This window comes from Salmo trutta, chromosome 9 (assembly GCF_901001165.1).
Source record: "Salmo trutta chromosome 9, fSalTru1.1, whole genome shotgun sequence".
NCBI classification, from domain to species: Eukaryota; Metazoa; Chordata; class Actinopteri; order Salmoniformes; family Salmonidae; genus Salmo; species Salmo trutta.
In genome coordinates, this window is record NC_042965.1 from 6,231,174 (window position 1) to 6,247,709 (window position 16,536).

The following is a 16,536-nucleotide window of genomic DNA, read 5'->3' on the forward strand; positions in this document are numbered from 1 at the left end:
GAATCAGAAAATACCCTGGCCTATAAATAGTGCCTGAAAATTTTCCTGGTCATGGGATGTGGTCAGGAAATCCCTTTCGGCCTTACCTGTAATCATACTGTATGAAGATGTTGTGATATCCAGGTATACGGTTCCACATAGAAGTGGAGGTTATATAGAAATGACTATATAAAAGTCTGATGCGTTAGGAACGAGTATGGTGTTTAGTGCTGGTCATTAGAAATAACTGCTGTGCTTTGTCTCTTCTCTCTGGCAGTGTTGATGACATTATTGAGCATTATAAGAAAGAGCAGATCGTGGAGGGCTACAACCTGAAAGATGCTGTTTCAGTGCAGGTAAGCCTGAGTCCACTAACCTCCGTTGTGGTGCTACTCCTGTCCTTAACAGTTTGTGACGGCTATAGATGTACAGGTATTTAATGGTGTTGATGTGGTGTTTATGTATTTCAGCAACAGGAACAAGTGCTTTCAGACTTGGTGGACGGCAAGGAGATCTATAACACTATCAGACGGAAAACGAAAGACGCCTTCTACAAAAATATTGTCAAGAAAGGCTACCTCCTGTTCAACAAAGGTACCCACATGTTTTTACACCCAAATGTCTGTAAATGTAATCTTCCAGACCGTAGCCCATTTCTCTCTCTCCCACTTCTCCCTGAAGTGGTCACTGGTATACTACCCCTCGTGGATTTAAAAAGCAAGGATTGGTGTAAGAAATATGATGTAAACTCCCCCCTGAACTTGAGAGGGAGTGAACAAGTGCATGCAGATGGGAGGGAATTGGACTCATGTCTTCTCCCCTCATCTCCCTACCCCCAGGCAAAGGCAAGCGGTGGAAGAACCTCTACTTCATCTTGGAGGGGAACGACGCCCAGCTCATCTACTTTGAGAGTGAGAAGAGAGCCACTAAACCCAAAGGCCTGATTGACCTGAGCGTGTGCTCGGTGTACGGCGTGCACGACAGTCTGTTTGGCAGGTGAGACATTTCACCCATTACTATTTATCCTAGATCTGAGTGAACATTGAATGGGACAAGAACGAATCAGTGCAACAGAACATAAGCCTATGGTTGTTTATGAATTTTTCTGTTGCCATGTTGGGCTGAGTCTTTTATTTAGTTCTTCAGTCTGAGTTTGATCGGAGTGCATACATTCGATTGGGCACGTGCTTGTTCAGAAATAACTATCTGCTCCTGTTTTTGTTTGCAGGCCAAACTGTTTCCAAGTTGTGATCCAGCACTTTAGTGAGGAACAGTACATATTCTACTTTGCTGGCGAGACCCCTGAACAGGCACAGGTTTGTACTGATCTGTCTCTCACACTCTTTCTCTCTTTGGGACATTCTCCAATCACACCTTTCTTCAATCTAAGTGTTTTTTTCCTCTCTGTAGGACTGGATGAAATGTCTGCAGACGTTCTGCAGTAACCTTAGGAAGCCCACCCAGCCCACTCCCAACAAGAGGCTCCGACAGGTACAAACACACTGTCAAGTGCTATTTTTATTGTGCTTTATCATTTAAAAAAACGTTTTTTACAAATGTATGCACAATATGTGCAATTCTCTTTTTTATTTTTATAAACTGCACCAAATCACATTCCTAACTTTGTTTGATATGGCAAAACAGTATTGAACCTTAAAATGCAAGTTGGGCCTTCACTCCCCAAAGAAAAACCCCTTTCTTCAAAAAAAAGTTTAATTACAGATTTGGTCATTTTAGCAGATGCCATTATCCAAAGTGTCTTACAGTGAACACATCTAGGTGGCCAATGCGAGATTCTAACCCACTACTTTGGAGTTCCAAGCAGCTGAGTCATCAGAAGCCCTGGCTGTGACTGACTGCCTGACTGTTGACCTGGTATGTGTCCCATCAGGTGAGCAGTCTGGTCCTGTACGTGGAGGAGGCCCATAAGCTGCCGGTGAAGCACTTCACCAACCCCTACTGCAACATCTACCTGAACAGTGTGCAGGTGGCCAAGACCCACCCTCGAGAGGGCCAGAACCCAGTCTTCACTGAGGAGTTCATCTTTGAGTGAGTCCAAATTCCATCTTCATTCAAAGTGTTATTGGCAATTTAGGGGGAATTGGGACATTTTTTTTTATTTGGCTTCCATACTGCACTTACTGATGTAATCATTGCCATCAGCTGTCCAATCCTGTTTGGGTTCACTAAATTGACAGACAATATCTTTCTATTTTTTTCCCTCGTCAGTGACTTGTCGAGTGAAATCAACAGGTTTGAAATCAGCCTGAGTAACAAGACAAAGAAGAGCAAAGAAAGTGACATCTGTGAGTCTCTGTTCTACTTAAACTAGAGCTATGTCACGAAATCGAACAATCTCTCTTTATAATCCCATTCCATATTGATATGAGAAAAACAGCGTTTTATTGTCTGTGTGTTCCACTAAATGTCTCTCTCCCTCTGCCTCAGTGTTCATGCGTTGCCAGCTGAGCCGACTGCAGAAGGGCCAGATGATAGACGAGTGGTTCCCGCTGAGCTCCCACGTGCCTCTGAAAGGCATCGAGCCGGGCTCCCTGAGGGTGCGAGCCCGCTACTCCATGGAGAAGATCATGCCTGAGGAGGAATACAGCGAATTCAAAGAGGTCACACACACACACTTATTAACTTCCCTGGGCTAGTCAACAGCCAGTGGAATCGTGTGGCGCGAAATGCAAATACCTCAAAAATGCTATAACTTCAATTTCTCAAACATATGACTATTTTACACCATTTTAAAGACAAGACTCTCGTTAATCTAACCACATTGTCCGATTTCAAAACGGCTTTACAGCGAAAGCAAAACATTAGATTATGTCAGGAGAGTACCCTGCCAAAAATAATCACATAGCCATTTTCAAAGCAAATATATATGTCACAAAATATATGTGACACTCCTAGGACATTGTTATACAATACATGCATGTTTTGTTCAATCAAGTTCATATTTATATCAAAAAAACAGCTTTTTACATTAGCATGTGATGTTCAGAACTAGCATACCCACCGCAAACCATGATTAACGTTCACAAAATACATAACAATTATTTTAAGAATTATAGATACAGAACTCCTTTATGCAATCGCGGTGTCAGATTTTAAAATAGCTTTTCGGCGAAAGCACATTTTGCAATATTCTGAGTACATAGCCCGGCCATCACGACTAGCTAATTTGACACCCACCAAGTTTGGCCCTCACCAAACTCAGATTTACTATAAGAAAAATTGGATTACCTTTGCTGTTCTTCGTCAGAATGCACTCCCAGGACTTCTACTTCAACAACAAATGTTGTTTTGGTTCCAAATAATCCATAGTTATATCCAAATACCTCCGTTTTGTTCGTGCGTTCAAGTCACTATCCGAAGGGTGACGCGCATTTCGTGACAAAAGAAATCTAAATATTCCATTACCGAACTTCGAAGCATGTCAAACGCTGTTTAAAATACATTTTTATGCTATTTTTCTCATAAAATAGCGATAATATTCCAACCGGGTGACGTTGTATTCATTCAAAGGCTGAAAGAAAAAAATGGAGAATTCTCATGAACGCGCATCTCCAGTGTCACTGTTCCCAGCCTGACCACTCACAAAATCTCCTGCTGTTCTTCGCCCAGAGACAGGAGACACGTCATTCCACTTTCTGGCGCCTTCTGAGAGCCAATGGAAGCCTTAGAAAATGTCACGTTACAGCAGAGATGCTGTATTTTTGATAGAGATGCAACAGAAGGATAACAAATTGTCAGACAGGGCACTTCCTGTATGGAATCTTCTCAGGTTTTGGCCTGCCATATGAGTTTTGTTATACTCACAGACACCATTCAAACAGTTTTAGAAACTTCGGAGTGTTTTCTATCCAAATCTACTAATTATATGCATATTCTCGTTTCTGGGCAAGAGTAGTAGCCAGTTTAAATCGGGTACGTTTTTTTATCCGGCCGTGCAAATACTGCCCCCTAGCCCCAACAGGTTAATGAAGATGATGAAGTCATTCATTAATTAAGGATTACCATTAGTCAAGGTACAAAGACCAGCACTCGGTTGCAATAAGTGAGACACCAAAACATGGATCAGCAGTTAGTAGCAAATACTCTATTACGCGTGAGGTACATACGTGGGAAAAGTCAAGGGGTCTGAATACTTTCAGAATGCACTGTATATACACAAGTGCTTTGATGCATAAAATAAACATTGTACACTGAAATATAATAAATAATAAAACACACAGATATATATATATTATAATATGTGTCCTGGAAAAATACATGTCAAAATGATGGCTGCTTGTTTGACCATAGGTCACTGACATTGACTCTGTCTGTATGGTTGTCTGTGTCCCCCCACAGCTGATCCTGCTGAAAGAGTTCCATGTGATCTATGCTCTGGCCCATGTGTGTGGGCAGGACCGCACCCTGCTGGCCAGCATCCTGCTGCGCATCTTCAGACACGAGAAGACAGAGGCCCCCTTACTCAGGACACTCAATGACCGAGAGATCAACATGGAGGGTAAGACAAACACACACACCTCTGCATGTTGTAGCGACATTATGAAAGTCTACTTCACAATGTTAAAGAACCAATCTCCACTTTTAGATGCTTTGTGTTTATGATTCCAACATGAAAGCTATGACACACACACACACACTTGGCTGATGAGAAGTCCCCTCTCTCTGGTGGTTCCCAGACGAGGCGACGACCCTGTTCCGAGCGACCACGCTGGCCAGCACGCTGATGGAGCAGTACATGAAGGCCACGGCCACACCCTTCGTTCACCACGCCCTCAAAGACACCATCCTTAAGATCATGGAGAGCAAGCAGTCCTGCGAGGTAAACACACAACACACACACATTTTCTGACATGCAGAAAGGCTTTAGCCTTATTTTGTTGAGCCCAAGCTCTACCTACTGTATCAGTTTGGCAACATCTTGCGTCTGTAAAGTCACTTTAGTCAATTCTTTCAGCAGAGAAGTGTGTGGGCAACAACCCAGCTATTCTTCACTTTATCTCCCGAGTGGAGTGGAACACTTGGCATTTATAACATCATATCAGTACTTTGGCTACCCAGAAGACAAAACAGTAACTCATGACACAGATTCAAAGTGCTGTTGTGATCTCACCGGACTCTTCAGACTGACTGTCTCCTCCAGTGGAACAGAGGGCATTACACATTATCTTCCACAGTTGCTTTCAACAGCAAATCCTACTCTAGTGAAATAATCTTATGTAGCCCATCTTGGGTTTTTTCACAAGCACACTTCTATCTGTATAATGAAACATCTCTTTTTCCCTTTCTCTGTTTTTCTGTGTGTCCCTCACTAGCTGAATCCCTCAAAACTGGAGAAGAACGAGGATGTCAATCTGAACCTAGCCCACCTCCTCAACATCCTGTCTGAGCTGGTGGAGAAGATCTTCATGGCTGCTGAGATCCTGCCCCCGTAAGCACACACCAATCCACGTTGCACATACTAACAAACTTACACGGGAACCATCCACAAAGGGTTGGGGCGATGTATGAACTTTTGGCATATCGTCGATCGGGACTCATTGATTTGGACTAACAAAAAGACGAATCAATCCGTTGCCAATTTGACTAGAATTCTGAAATGTCACTGTCTGTACTGTTCTGCTTTGTCAAGTGTAAATAGGCTATCATCTGTCATCGATGATGACGTCCCCATCGACGATGGCTGTCAATCATTATCGTCACCCGATGACATCATTCATCGGCCCAACCCTAATAAGTAAGGAAGTGTATATCCGACCGGCAGAACGAAAACTTAAGTTTAGGCATAGGGGTCGAAATTAATTGAGGTTAAGGTTAGGAATAGTTTCAGTGAGGCATAAAAGTAACATTGGGGTTAGCGTAACGCTGCCATTCATTTTCTGCCGGTTAAATATACACTGCCATTTTAAGTAACCATCTCTATAGTTTGAACCCTGTATATCATGACATTCTCCTGTAGTTCAATCAATCTATTATGTCATCAGACAAACCAACAAATGAACTGAACACATTAAGTACGTCCATAGGCTAGCTTGAAGTTCATAAAGTCTATTTAAGTTATATTCCAGTACATTCAGTCTCGCTCTCTCTCTTCCTTGACCGTTCCAGGACTCTAAGGTATATCTATGGGTGTCTTCAGAAATCAGTGCAGCAGAAATGGCCAACCAACACCACCATGAGAACCAGAGTCGTAAGGTAACTAACTGTACACACCATGGATCTACTTTGCCATCTGCAACCCTCATGGATAGGCAGCGCACAGCATCAGAAACCATTCTAGTGTTATGGTGCCTTTGGTCAAGGGGGGGCCTATACCGGGAACATTTGGGAAGCACTGATCTAACGGATACTTGTTTCGCTCTTCCAGTGGCTTTGTGTTCCTGAGACTGATCTGTCCTGCCATTCTCAACCCAAGAATGTTCAACATCATTGCTGGTGAGCCTATACCCTTCTTTGTATTTGGTATTGCATAAATTGATTATTTCTTAGCATGGAATGAACCGTGTGTCCATACATTACTTATTTTACTTGTTCATCTTTTATTTTGTAGACCCTCCCTCTGCAACAGCAGGCCGTACCCTCACATTGATTGCCAAGTCTGTCCAGAACCTGGCTAACCTGGTGGAGTTTGGTGCTAAGGTACGGCCACCTTAAAGCTCCTACAATGTTCCGTGTGGGGACGTTTGTATCCCTTTGTTGTCTAAGCACAGGCAAACCAAAGTGTAATCCTCCATAGCTGTGCGTTGTACCTTGTTTCCATCCTTCAGCGAACAGTATTTTATATTTCTATCTTTACTTTCTAACATAATGATAATGGAGTGTGTTCCTCTTTTCAATCCAGGAGCCCTACATGGAGGGTGTGAACCCCTTCATCAAAAACAACAAACATAGGATGATCATGTTTCTGGATGAGTTGGGGGTAGGTTACTTGTTTCCATTTCCTTTAGACACCATTGGAAGTCTTTAGGAACCTGCGGACATGTGGCAGTTCTGTTCCAATGTCTAGGTAAGACGTTAACGTGTGTGTCCTTCACAGAATGTCCCTGACCTCCCTGAAGCTACAGAGCACTTTAGGACAGACCTGTCCCGTGACCTCGCAGCCCTGCATGAGATCTGTGTCTCTCACTCAGACGACCTCCGCACCCTGAGCAACGAGAGAGGAGCACAGCAGGTGTGTGGCAAGTGCATTCAACCAGTGATTGAAAGGCCAAAAAGTATTTTTGAATCTGTTAATGTCATGGTACCAAAAACATGCCATGATGATTGTAAACCATTGCTGTCTCATGTTTCTCTTTGTAGCACGTGCTGAAAAAGCTGCTGGCCATTACTGAGCTCCTTCAGCAGAAACAGGTTCACTATGCCATGTCCAACAGCAACAGGTAGTACAGCACTCCTCCCCTCTCTCCATCCATCCCGCCTTTTCCTCGCACGGAGTCGCACACGGGAACCAACCCGGCATGCTCCACTCATCACCATGGCAACCCACCCCTCATCTCCGACAGCCCCGCCCACATTTCCCATGCCACGAGAACAGCACCTAAAAAAACTAAACTTGCACCAGTGACTTCTGATAAACTGTTCATGATTCTGTATGTATAGTACCCCTTTTATTAAAAAGGTCAAAGATTTTATTTCAAAGCAAAGCTTCACATACCCAAGACATGTTTATCTACACATCATAGGTTGCCATCTCCAATATGAGGAAAGTCAACTGACATGAAGCTACAGTCAAACCTGTTTCTTATAACTGGATTATGAGCGATAATGCTTTTTATAATGTAATTTGACTGATTTCTTTTATGGTTGTGACAATATCCCCAAAGTGCTGAAACTAGCATTTCCTGTATTTTTTTTGTTCTGTTTTAGTTTGGAAATGTTAATGCAGAAAGTATGTCAAATTCTCTTGCTGGAATCATGAGTATATAATTGAGACAAACTGAATTGTTTTGTTTTCCAACTGTATCATGTTTGTTTAGTTCAGTCTCAATGCCAGACAAGATACATAATCAAAGAAACAGCAGTACAGATTGTATCAGACATGCATGCACTTATTAAACTTTTTTGTAAAGTAGATAATGGAATTTTTTCTTCCCCTAGAGATAAGTGCCTTTGTGTATTTCTCCTGAAAACACATTTGAGATTTAGAAGTGCAGCTCTGTATCATAGGGCATTGAAGCTCTGCTCAGAGCCTAGTGCAGTTGTACACAGGATGCTCGCCTCAACTCTGTCCATGGAATATTCAAGCATACATTTATACCACAAGAGAAACCATTTGGTATTTAAAGGTTGACACCATAAAACGTGTACAAAAATAGGTTTATTATATGACAAGACCATAATGTAGGGCCTGATAAGAACAAAGAAAAACACTAATGGTGGATTTTTTTCCCCCCACACTGGGTAGACCACCTGTGAGACAATATTGCTGATCCTTCAGTGGCAAAATGTTTGCCTCAAAACGGCTCTATTCAATCCATATAGCAGAAGTTCAGCGTTAGTGATTTAAAGGCAATGTTCGCAGAGCGTAGACTGCGTTCACGGTAAACGCTGAATCGGAAATTCAGGGATACAGATTGAATAAAGCACTAATTGTTTTCTTCATAAATCATCCAAATCCAGATCTTCATCCGTCCACTCCTCCTAGAAAACACAGCAAGCTATTAATGACCTGAAATGTAGAGGCACTGGTAGCCAAAATGTAAGTGGTTTCACTCACTTCTTCTGTCATGCGGGGCTCTTTCGCTACATGATCGTCATCCTCATATCCTCGTTTTCTTTTCCTGTAAAATGGATTAAGATTTAACAATCTTTTGTTTGGGTGGTATATGAAGGATTGGTGACCTGTAGGCTAAAACTGACTGGATTTATGGAAGGTAAAGAATCATGGAGATCGGTCTGCTGGAAGCTGTTTTAGCAGGACTCATTTGATAAATATGTTCTCCCTTCAAGTCATGCACGTCCCATGTCATCTAGGTAGAGTACCATCTGTCATGACACCACGGAGTTCATATCAGATTGTATGGATATAGACCGGGTAGGGTGGCATAGTCTTAAATGGCATTAAGATGTAACTGATCAATGTGAGGCCTTTTCAACAGCGTACACTTTGTCTTGCAGGACCGAGTGCACCATCATGGCATTGGCTGCCACCATCCAGGTAATGTGAATTCTACAAAGACTGGACAGGTTGGTCAGTCAACCAAACCACCAAGCCCTGACATGGAGCGCTGGACCGGAGACTAGGTGAATTTGTATTGAGCATGTAGCTTTCTGGATGTGTTGGTCTACTATGGCTGGCTGACTGGATCTGGGAATCTCTTGCCAGTCCCAAAGCCCTGGAACAGACACCGGTGAAATAAGGAACAACTCCTTACCCAATACTAGATTGAACTATATTCTAGCTGAGAGGGCCAGTCAGACATGAACAGGACACTGTTAGCCTATTTTGGCAGTTATATTATAGCTTAGACAGCTAAAGAAAATGATGAACTGGATCACCTATATGTTGATTGGCTTGGCCTTTGTCCTGAAATTGGGAGGGGGCCTGACTTGAACCCTAGAGGTACTTACACACTGCCTTTTTAACAGTGGAACCTTCCCAGAGGGCCTCGGGGCATCGGCGAGCCAAAGCATCGTAGCGATAACAACGATCTTCAGGGAAATCTAACATAGCACCTCCAAGACACAAGCCTTAACTCACTCTACAACCCTAACTCCAAAATAGCAGTTTACAATTCACACTAGCTTCTTATACAGGTAACTGCCAAAATAGTGGAAACACCTGGGGTGCATTTTCCTGGCATGGTTTAGGTCCACTCAACCCCTTAAGAGTGGATGACAATGCCCACATCCACAGAGTATGAGTGGTCACAATGGTTTGATGAGCTTGTAAACGATGTAAGCCATGGCCATCTCAGTCACCAGATCTCAACCAAATTGAACACTTATGGGAGATTCTGGAGCGGTGCTTGAGACAGCGTTTCTACCACCAACAAAACACCAAATGATGGAATTTCTCATGGAAGAATGGTGTTGCCCCCTTCCAAGAGTTCCAGACACTTGTACAATCTATGCCAAGGTGGCATTGAAGCTGGCGGCTTGTGGTGACCCAACGCCCTATTAAGACACTGTTGGGGTTTTTATTTTTTCAGTTACCTGTATATAGCACTGAAGCTACTAGCTATATCTTTTCTATGCTGCTTTGCCTGTTATATGACAAAACCAGTGTTTATGTATGTATAGCTTATCATACTCCATTTAGCTATCATACAAAATGTTAACCTAACAGTTTGTAACATGTGCATGTATAACCCTATGGAAACTGCCCTGATGTCTGGGCCTACATACAGTATGTGCTGCTCTGAGAAACTAAAGGAACTGAGAAATCCTCCCTTTAAGCCTGGGCTCATCAACTGAAGCTTTCATATATTTGCAACTTCAAATGTAACCCTCACTAACCCACTTTCCTTGGTGATAACAAGCCAAGATAAGAGATTAATTTTGTGCAGGCCATGCACAGATTCACCTCTGTCGTTTGGATGAGAACTGGCTGACTTAGTACTGCTCATACAAACCGATCTAAAAGTCAGACTCATTTAGATACACTGAAGAGTACAGACTTTACAAACCTCACCCAAGTGTTCATAGACGTGAGATTAAACTACACTCTTCAAATATATAAATGTCAGCTGTGCTTCATGGAGCGTGAAACTGTTCTGCTTCCTCTTTATTTCATATAGCTGATGTGTTTATTTTTCTATCTGATAGACAGAACCTTGCATCTTAGATACACTTGATCGACCTGGCTAAATAAAAACTGTTAGTATGTATGAAGAAGAAAGGTATTGCTTCATTGCTGCTAGACTATTTACTATAAAGGGAGTTTGGGGGAGTCCTGATTGTTATAGTAGTCTCAGAAGCCGGAATATTCTCTCGTTACCTGTCAGCCATTCCTATCACACAATATTAACCTGTTATTCAAGTCAGCTGATCATTTCTACCTTGACATTCACTACCCAGTTGTGTGGTAGAGCACCATGTAACCATACTCTATTTGTAACTGACAGATGCATTCATTCAAGAAGGCTATACGTACGTGTTGGAGTTTGTGCCAAAGTCAGCATGGACCCTCTCCAGTTTCACTTTGTAAGCATTCACCTCGTCTGGTTTCGGAAGTTCATACTTTTTCATGAGACTTTTTATCCCTGTGTGAGAAGGAAAAACACATTTTGATGTTTGTCACTGAAACAACATGTTAATGTTGCTTTGTAGAATGTTGATGTGCTGTCAAACAGATCAAACGTGCCACCATGTGGTTGTAATTGGTAAATGCAACAACGCAGGCAAAAACTACTCACGTCTCATCGCATCATACATCTTTAAGAGAGTTTCTTTGTCCTCCTTCAGCCCCATACATTCGGTCAGATAGCTATAACAAAAAGGGACAACAAAACTAGTTCAAGGCTAAATTGATCATAATTCATGAAAACAGATTGTGAGAATAGTACCCTGTCTACTATGGAAGAATGTTTTCACTTGCTGTTCTCTAGGCCATGTTCAGCCCATATCCCCTGGAACATGGCCTTGCTCCAGTCTAGAACAGAGCCCAGAGCCCTGTTAGTGGCCTACCTCTCCATGCTGAGGCCGGCCCGCGACGCACTGTTCAGGATGGCGGTCATGGCTATCTGAGATGGGGGAAACAGCAGCCCACTGTCCGTCAGGGTGGCCCGCGTCAGAAAGTCATCAACACTCTTCCTCAGAGACTCTGGGTTCTCCAGAAGAGGGTACCTTGTCTGCGGTAAAGGTCACCAATAGACGGAACTGTTGACTGAAGCCTTAGTTGGCACATAACCTGCTGGGTTTTCTATTCTTACAGAATCAACAAAGTCCACAACATGGCTCTTTCAATCTCAGCAGCATATTCTTGCACTACACTCCATCGGGTTTATGTTCATCTGCTGTATCTCTACTGTGCATCATTGACACGGTAAGTATCTCCATTTCCATCCACCCACCTTGATGTCTATGAGCAGGCCCTCCATAGGTCTGTAGGGGGTGTGCACCACCAGGTGGAAGTTGAGCTGCTGAATGAGAAGGAGCTCATACTCCAAAATCTGTTCAAGAGCCCTCTCCTGCCCGGCCGCACTCTCCTGCACAAGATTCCCCACAAACTGGGTGCTGGACACATTAAACTCATCCACCTTACAGGACAGGTAGGCACAGATCAGCCTGAAAGAAAATAAAAGAAAGCAAGAAGCCAGGGCAGAGGTGGGACAAAAAGGGATGATAAGGGTGGCAAGGAGATTGGGTGCGAAACAAAAGAGCAGAGGAAAGGAAGGTTGGGAGAAAGAAAAGACGAAGAGAATGAGGGCGAGGGGTTATGTACAGTGAGTACAGAAATCAAGTGTGTATCTGTATCTAAAATAGGAGTTTCTCAACATAAGGCTCTGGGACTACTTAAAGAAAAGGCCTTTACTACTCACATGATTGTTCTGGGGTGGTATTCCATCAGTGAGTTGTTCAGGTAAAATCTCCGGAAATACATGATAGCTGTGCCCTGTTGAGATGATTGCACTGTTAAGCCCCTTTGTAAATCAGACCTAGGCTAACTGGATTTATCTGTGTACCCTTACAAAATACATACCACAACAGACTTGGGCATCAGAGGCTTGAAAGCATTACAGAAGTCAAGGAGTCTCTTCTCATAGTGTCTGAAAAGGACAATCTCCTCGTGAGCCTCCAGGAACACGGCGTCACTAACCCCAGGCTTCATCAAGGCAGGGTCAAAGGAAAGGATGAGAGGGGGAACAACAAGGGCATTAACAAACTCAATGTTGGAAGCAGGTGGCAACTATAATCAAAGTTAATGATCCAATGCAGCCATTTTTTTAAATGTCTAAATCAAATCATTTCTGTGTAACAAGTGCCAAGCAAGAATTTTGCTGGGAGTGGTCTGAGTGGGGAGTGGAAAACTTAGAACTAGCTGTTATTGGCAGAGAGGTTTGAAACTTTCTTATTGGTCTATTAACTAGGCCTAATTCACCAGGCAGTCCAAAGCCAAATATTTGTTACAACTTACCCAAGATAGACCCCAGCCTGTTGTTTTACAATACGAGCAAATTAATCCGTTTGCAGAACAAGCAAGGAGGTGGGCAGAGCCAAGCACGAGATCCTATTGTCGCGTTCCAGCATCTTTTTGCACATTTCCATTAGGGAACGCATACTCTGAAGTGTGTAATAACTCAATTCGACATTGCACTCCTAAACAGATTTTTTTCAAACTTTGGCAAGGGGTAAAGTCTACCAAACTTAGTCCATTCTGTTCATAAAAGATTTTAGTTTTGGGAACAGAAAATTGCATTGCGATCGATGAGAAAAATGTGCAGAATTTTGCCCAGAATCCATCTTTTCCCACTGGCTTTCTCACATCTGAGTGTGCAAACACCATTATTTTCACAGTATTATTCCAACCTCAGTGTAGAAATACAGTTGAAGTTGGAGTCATTAAAACTCATTTTTCAACCACTCCTTGTTAACAAACTATAGTGTTGGCAAGTCGGTTGTTTCCAACAATTGTATGCAGAAATTATTTCACAATTCCAGTGGGTAAGAAGTTTACATACACTAAGTTAACTGTGCCTTAAAACAGCTTGGAAAATTCCTGACAATTGTGTCATGGCTTTAGAAGCTTCTGATAGGCTAATTGACATCATTTGAGTCAATTGGAGGTGTACCTGTGGATGTATTTCAAGGCCTACCTTCAAGCTCAGTGCCTCTTTGCTTGACATCATGGGAAAATCAAAAGATATCAGTCAAGACCTCAGAAAAAAAATTGTAGACCTCCACAGGTTTGGTTCATCCTTGGGAGCAATTTCCAAACGCCTGAAGGTACCACGTTCATCTGTACAAACAATTGTACACAAGTATAAACACCATGGGACCACGCAGCCGTCATACCGCTCAGGAAGGAGACACATTCTGTCTCCTAGAGATGAACGTACTTTGGTGCAAAAAGTGCAAATCAATCCCAGAACAACAGCAAAAGGACCTTGTGAAGATGCTGGAGGAAACAGGTACAAAAGTATCTATATCCACAGTAAAACGAGTCCTATATTGACATAACCTGAAAGGCCGCTCAACAAGGAAGAAGCCACTGCTCAAAAACTGCCATAAAAAAACACTACGGTTTGCAACTGCAAATGGGGACAAAGATCGTACTTTTTGGAGAAATATCTGGTCAGATGAAACAAAAATAAAACTGTTTGGCCATGATGACCATTGTTATGGATGAAATAGAGAGAGGCTTGCATGCCAAAGAACACCATCCCAACCGTGAAGCATGGTTGGGAGCATCATGTTGTGGGGGTACTTTTCTGCAGTTCACGAAATAGATGGCATCATAAGGAATGGAAAATTATGAGGATATATTGAAGCAACATCTCAAGACAGTCAGAAAGTTCAAGCTTGGTCGCAAATGGGTCTTCCAAATGGACAATAACCCCAAGCATACTTCCAAAATTGTGGCAAAATAGCTTAAGGACAACAAAGTCAAAGTATTGGAGTGGCCATCACAAAGCCCTGACCTAAATCCCATAGAAAATGTGTGGGCAGAACTGAAAATGCATGTGCGAGCAAGGAGGCCTCCAAACCTGACTCAGTTACACCAGCTCTGTCAGGAGGAATGGGCCAAGACTCACCCAACTTATTGTGGGAAGCTTGTGGAAGGCTACCCAACACGTTTGACCCAAGTTAAAGAATTTAAAGGCAATGCTACCAAATACTAATTGAGTGTATGTACATTTCTGACCCACTGGGAATGTGATGAAAGAAATAAAAGCTGAAATAAATCATTCTCTCTACTATTATTCTGACATTTCACATTCTTAAAATAAAGTGGTGATCCTTTATTCCATGTGTAACTCTGTGTTGTTGTATGTGTCAAACTGCTTGCTTTATCTTGAATTTTTACTAGGATTAAAACGTCAGGAATTGTGAAAAACTGAATTTAAATGTATTTTGGCTAAGGTGTATGCAAACTTCCGACTTCAACTGTATATATATATATATATAAAAACACAGGAAATCACGTCTGCACTGGGCCTTTTAACACTAGCCTAATGTAAAATGTTTTAAATAATTTTACCTTCCCACTGGCAAGCATTTTGTTGCGATATTTCTGGTTGGCTTCACATCTCAGTTGTTCCAGACTTTCTTCATTGTCGAATGTCCAGTACTTTTTCTGTGAGCTAATGTGAAACATGGTGAAGCTCTGACTGCACATAACAGAACATTGATTGTCAAATACTGTTACTTGAATAACAGTTACACAACATCACATGTGCAAGCTACGTTAGCAAGCCAACAAACGGATTAGCCTATGCTATAGCATTTGATAGTTCGTTGCCTGTCCAATAGGAAATATTATAGCTGGTTTAAAGAAGCAAGTGCCGTTAAGCGGTAGCTAGTATTAAGCAAGCTGGTTGGTAACATTAAAGAGGAAGAGGCCCCATTATTTCCTTACCTTTTAGCTAGCCAATGGTAGCTAAGGCGTTAGCTACAGCAACAGCCGGCTAGCGCTATCTAGTCGGTCGTTGCTGTTCGACTTGTTAGCGAAGCTTCTACTAGCTGTCTAATCAAACTCCAGATGATCCGTACAAACGTTATGATATAACGAACTTGCTAGCTCGATAAACTATTAATATCTTTATGATTTTGAAAGTAACTAGCTATCTTAGCAAGTAGCTTTCACATTCATGTCAACAGCATGTCCATTGCGTAGTTATAACGTAATATATGGTAAAGTGCGCAAACTGATATGCGCATGTAGGTGGGCAGGTTGGAATTTATTGTCATGAAGCTTGACCCAGAGGCAGCTCTGAAGAGTGGTGAGTCGCTAGAACAGCCACAAAGTAATACAAACAATGTAAAACTGAACCTTAACCACACTGCTAACCCTAATGACTAAACCGAACCTTAAATTAAGACCAAAAAGCACATTTTTGTTTTCATGAATTTTATCATATAGACAATTTTGACTCAGCAGCTGGCACATCAAATGAAAATTGCTCAGCGCGGCCTCCAGGGCAAGATTCATGACAATAAACGTCAACCTGCTGTACTGTACAGTGGGGTGCATGTATCGGTTCAAGTCAAGATCACCTAGGATGAACAATTAAACTACACGTTTATATGATTATTATTATCATCACAGCTGGGGCTCTTTTGTTCAGGGCATAAAGCTGTGGTAGTGTGATTTTGATAACTGATTATATCAAAGGCAAACAGCTCTTCAACATAACTCTCCATATCTATCTATCGATCTATCTCACACACACACACATACACATACATACATACATACATACATACATACATACATACATACATACATACATACATACATACATACATACATACATACATACATACATACATACAGAGAAAGAGAGAGAGAGAGAGAGCAGCAATTAGGTACAATTATGGGTAGGGCTTTATGCTGAGAAGAATGTCAGAAATTGAAAGATCAAGGTTGGTGTGGAT

General features: G+C 42.2%; 2 protein-coding genes across 5 annotated transcripts in view; one reads left to right on the top strand and one right to left on the bottom strand.

Annotated features, from left to right (window-relative positions):
* Nucleotides 1–8,066, top strand: part of LOC115199764 (ras GTPase-activating protein 1) — a 71,655-nt gene extending 63,589 nt beyond the window's left edge. Inside the window, exons 9-26 of one of the 2 annotated variants that reach the window (XM_029762174.1) lie at nucleotides 257–335; nucleotides 450–573; nucleotides 819–975; nucleotides 1,208–1,295; nucleotides 1,390–1,470; nucleotides 1,871–2,028; nucleotides 2,209–2,285; nucleotides 2,428–2,600; nucleotides 4,339–4,498; nucleotides 4,677–4,819; nucleotides 5,313–5,428; nucleotides 5,630–5,734; nucleotides 6,106–6,192; nucleotides 6,365–6,432; nucleotides 6,548–6,636; nucleotides 6,839–6,916; nucleotides 7,034–7,168; nucleotides 7,297–8,066. In XM_029762174.1, the coding sequence (XP_029618034.1) occupies nucleotides 257–335; nucleotides 450–573; nucleotides 819–975; nucleotides 1,208–1,295; nucleotides 1,390–1,470; nucleotides 1,871–2,028; nucleotides 2,209–2,285; nucleotides 2,428–2,600; nucleotides 4,339–4,498; nucleotides 4,677–4,819; nucleotides 5,313–5,428; nucleotides 5,630–5,734; nucleotides 6,106–6,192; nucleotides 6,365–6,432; nucleotides 6,548–6,636; nucleotides 6,839–6,916; nucleotides 7,034–7,168; nucleotides 7,297–7,380 (2,002 nt within the window). In that variant the 3' untranslated portion in view covers nucleotides 7,381–8,066. The remainder of the gene's footprint in view (nucleotides 1–256; nucleotides 336–449; nucleotides 574–818; nucleotides 976–1,207; nucleotides 1,296–1,389; nucleotides 1,471–1,870; nucleotides 2,029–2,208; nucleotides 2,286–2,427; nucleotides 2,601–4,338; nucleotides 4,499–4,676; nucleotides 4,820–5,312; nucleotides 5,429–5,629; nucleotides 5,735–6,105; nucleotides 6,193–6,364; nucleotides 6,433–6,547; nucleotides 6,637–6,838; nucleotides 6,917–7,033; nucleotides 7,169–7,296) is intronic. The other variant, XM_029762175.1, reaches the window with a different exon arrangement.
* Nucleotides 8,067–8,294: 228 nt separating this feature from the next.
* On the bottom strand, nucleotides 8,295–15,776 carry ccnh (cyclin H). 3 transcript variants are annotated; one of them, XM_029762178.1, is made up of 10 exons: nucleotides 15,518–15,776; nucleotides 15,140–15,242; nucleotides 12,641–12,763; nucleotides 12,480–12,553; nucleotides 12,012–12,225; nucleotides 11,626–11,789; nucleotides 11,355–11,425; nucleotides 11,093–11,201; nucleotides 8,714–8,777; nucleotides 8,295–8,637 (listed from the first exon to the last, which is right to left on the bottom strand). In XM_029762178.1, the coding sequence occupies exons 2-10, from the start codon at nucleotides 15,155–15,157 to the stop codon at nucleotides 8,596–8,598; spliced, it is 879 nt and encodes a 292-aa protein (XP_029618038.1). In that variant the 5' UTR covers nucleotides 15,158–15,242; nucleotides 15,518–15,776; the 3' UTR covers nucleotides 8,295–8,595. The 3 variants fall into 3 exon arrangements, with proteins under 3 accessions (XP_029618038.1, XP_029618037.1, XP_029618036.1); XM_029762177.1 differs by having other exon boundaries at nucleotides 8,295–8,634; nucleotides 15,140–15,269; XM_029762176.1 differs by having other exon boundaries at nucleotides 15,140–15,269.
* Between the last annotated feature and the right edge of the window lie 760 nt (nucleotides 15,777–16,536).